We start from the raw sequence: 3,278 nt of genomic DNA on the forward strand, positions 1-3,278 counted from the left end.
CTTTCACCGAGAATTTGAGTAGTCTTGGGATAAACATTAATACTCGGAAATCATAATCAACGGGCAACATTCAATAAATTGTGAATTATTCTTTTCCAAGAATTAAAGGATATCTTAAATGAAGATTTCTCATAATATAATAAACAATTTATGGAAAAATCCCTAATATCATTGCAAATATTTCGCGCAATTAGGGATACGTTCGCGTACCCTGATTATATTTTTAAAAGCAAAATTCGGATTATGCGTACGCGCAATTTCGAGCGAATATTTAATAAAAGGATTTTTCCAAAGGCGTTAAATTAATTTCATAAAAATCCGCGATGTGCGGTTCAATATTTAAGAAAAACAAATATTCTTGATTCAGCACAATCTCGAAAAAAAAATGATTGCTTAATAAATATATTATCAAAAGTTATTGTGTACACGTACGCGTGACACAATTCCGCATTTTTAAATTTATAACACGAATATACGTACGCGTAATTCGAATCAAAGAAGGGTTTTCAATCACAATAAGTATAAGCGGTAGTAAAATCATGTAACATCAATATATTTAATAAAAATCAAGATAATTAAGCCAATAATAAAAACAGTTAAGCGACCGTGCTAGAACCACGGAATTCGGAAATGCCTAACACCTTCTTCCGGATTAACAGAATTCCTTACTCAGGATTTCTGGTTCGCAGAATAATAAACAGAGTCATATTCTCCTCGATTCAGGGATTAAAATTGGTGACTTGGGACGCCTTAAAATTCCCAGGTGGCGACTCTTAAATAATTAAATAAATCCTGTTTCGACTGTCCTTTAATTGGAGAAAACTCCCCCACGCGCCTCGCGGGTGCGGTGAAAAGGAGGTGCGACAATCTCTACTTGGATATAAACCTAACTCCAAACAAATTAACTCCCTGTGGATTCGATCCCGACCTTATTGGTTAAAACTGCATCGAACATCCTTGCTACTCAATAGTAGTGCAGGCTTGGACCCCATCAGTTTCATCCCAAAAGTACATGTTATAACATTCCCAATTTCTCGACACTCAACGAAATTTATTTTCTTCAATTTGTTTAGCTTCTAAGTCTTTCAACCCTCTTAGTAGTTGTTATCCATGATATTAAAGATTTGTAACCTCCAAGGTAACGTGATTAACTTACTTTATGTACTTTCAAATATAGTCTCATTTCTTAGCTTACATCAACTGACGTGCGGCGTACTCTCGCGTACGAAAAAATGGGGTATAAAAGTAGAAGTAATGCCGCCAGATCTTCAATGCATGTACAATGGCTACCAACTCCAAAACGTGGACTGGATAATTCTTCTCATGGGTCTTTAGCTATCTAGATGCGTAGGCAATCACCGTACTATCTTGCATCAACATCGTGCCAAGGCCAACACGTGACGCATCACAATACATAGTATATGACCCCGAACCCGTAGGTAACACCAACACTGGGGCTGTAGTCAAAGTAGTCTTAAGCTTTTGAAAGCTTGCCTCACACTCTTTGGACCATTTGAATGGGCACCTTTCTGGGTCAATCTGGTTATATGTGCAACAATAGATGAGAAACCCCCTACGAAACAATGATAATACCCCAGCCAAACCAAGGAAACTCCGGATTTCAGTAGCTAAAGACGGTCTGGGCCAACTCTACGCTGCGTCAATCTTCTTCGAATCTACCTTGATCCCCTCACTCGACACCACATGACCTAAAAACGCCACCAAATCAACCCAGAATTCACACTTGGAAAATTTTGCATACAACTTCCTCTTTCTTAAGGTGTGGAGCACGATCCTCAACTGCTGATCATGATCTTCCTGACTACGGGAGTATACCAAGATATCGTCAATAAACATAATGATGAATAAATCAAGATAAGGCTGGAATACATTGTTCATCAGGTGCATAAATGTTGCTGGGGTGTTGGTCAACCCAAATGACATTTCAAGGAACTCTTAATGACCATACCGAGTCCTAAAGGTAGTCTTCGGAATATCCGAATCCCGAATGTTCAGCTTATCACCTGAGTGTAAATCAATATTTGAGAACACCCTAGCACCCGATAGCTGATCAAATAAGTCATCAATGCATGGAAAGGGATACATGTTCCTCACTGTAACCCTGTTCAACTGCTGATAATCGATACATATTCCCATAGAACCATCCTTCTTCTTCGCAAACAAGACCGGAGCACCCTACTGTGACACACTAGACCGAATGAAACCCTTATCAAGTAAATCCTACAATTGCTCCTTTAACTCCCTCAGCTCCATTGGGGCCATCCGATATAGTAGAATAGAATGGGCTGAGTGCCCAGCAACAAGTCAATATCAAAATCGATATCCCTATCGGGCAGCATGTCCGGAAGATCTGCTGAGAAAACATCTGGAAAGTCTCTCACTATCGGAACTGACTCAACGATAGGAGCATCAGCATTAATATCTCTCACAAAGGCTAGATAAGCATCACACCCCTTCTTAACCATCCGATGAGCCTTTAAAAATGACACAACCCTGCTAGGAACATAATCCAACGCACTCCTCCACTCTAACTGTGGTAAACCTGGCATAGCTAATGTCACGTTCTTGGCATGACAATCTAGAATAACATGATAGGGTGGCAACCAGTCCATGCCCAAGATAACATCAAAGTCTACCATACTAAGTAACAATAGATAAACTCTGGTCTCAAAACCACCAATGATAACTAAACACGACCAATACAAACGGTACACAATAATAGAATCTCCCACAGGCATGGACACATAAATAAGAGAACTCAAGGAATCACGAGATATATCCAAATATGGAGCAAAGTAAGATGACACATATGAATAAGTTGATCCCAGATCAAATAAGACCGATGCATCTTTATGGCAAACCGAAACCATACATGTGATGACTAAGTCTGAAGCAACTACATCCGTCTTACCCGAAAAATCATAGAATCTGGCCTGGACTCCCCCTCTAAGGCGACCTCTACCCAGTCATCCCCCACCCCTAGCTGGCTGTGTGGGTGGAGCAGCAATCATGGCCTGAGAAGCTTGTCGGCCTGACTGAATATGTGGAGCCTGAGTGGCCTGTGGAGGTGCACCCCTCCTAAGTCTGGGGCAGTCTCTAACCATGTGGCGGGTTTCACTACACTCAAAGCAAGCTCTCGGTGGGTGTGGCTACTGGGACTGGTTCGGGCCTGGTCGGCTGGACTGACCGCTGAAGGCACCCTATGTAGGAGGTGCACTAGAAAGTGGCTGAGCAAAGTGAGTAACCTAAGACCTCGG

The 3,278-nt window shown here is 41.2% G+C and overlaps 1 protein-coding gene across 1 annotated transcript; it reads right to left on the reverse strand.

Annotated features, from left to right (window-relative positions):
- Positions 1-2,264: 2,264 nt before the first annotated feature.
- LOC138881027 (uncharacterized) lies at positions 2,265-2,891 on the reverse strand. The gene has a single exon (XM_070161223.1). It carries the CDS (start codon positions 2,889-2,891, stop codon positions 2,265-2,267), a length of 627 nt encoding a protein of 208 aa, XP_070017324.1.
- Positions 2,892-3,278: the final 387 nt, after the last annotated feature.

Source organism: Nicotiana sylvestris, chromosome 11, assembly GCF_000393655.2.
Source record: "Nicotiana sylvestris chromosome 11, ASM39365v2, whole genome shotgun sequence".
NCBI classification, from domain to species: domain Eukaryota; kingdom Viridiplantae; phylum Streptophyta; class Magnoliopsida; order Solanales; family Solanaceae; genus Nicotiana; species Nicotiana sylvestris.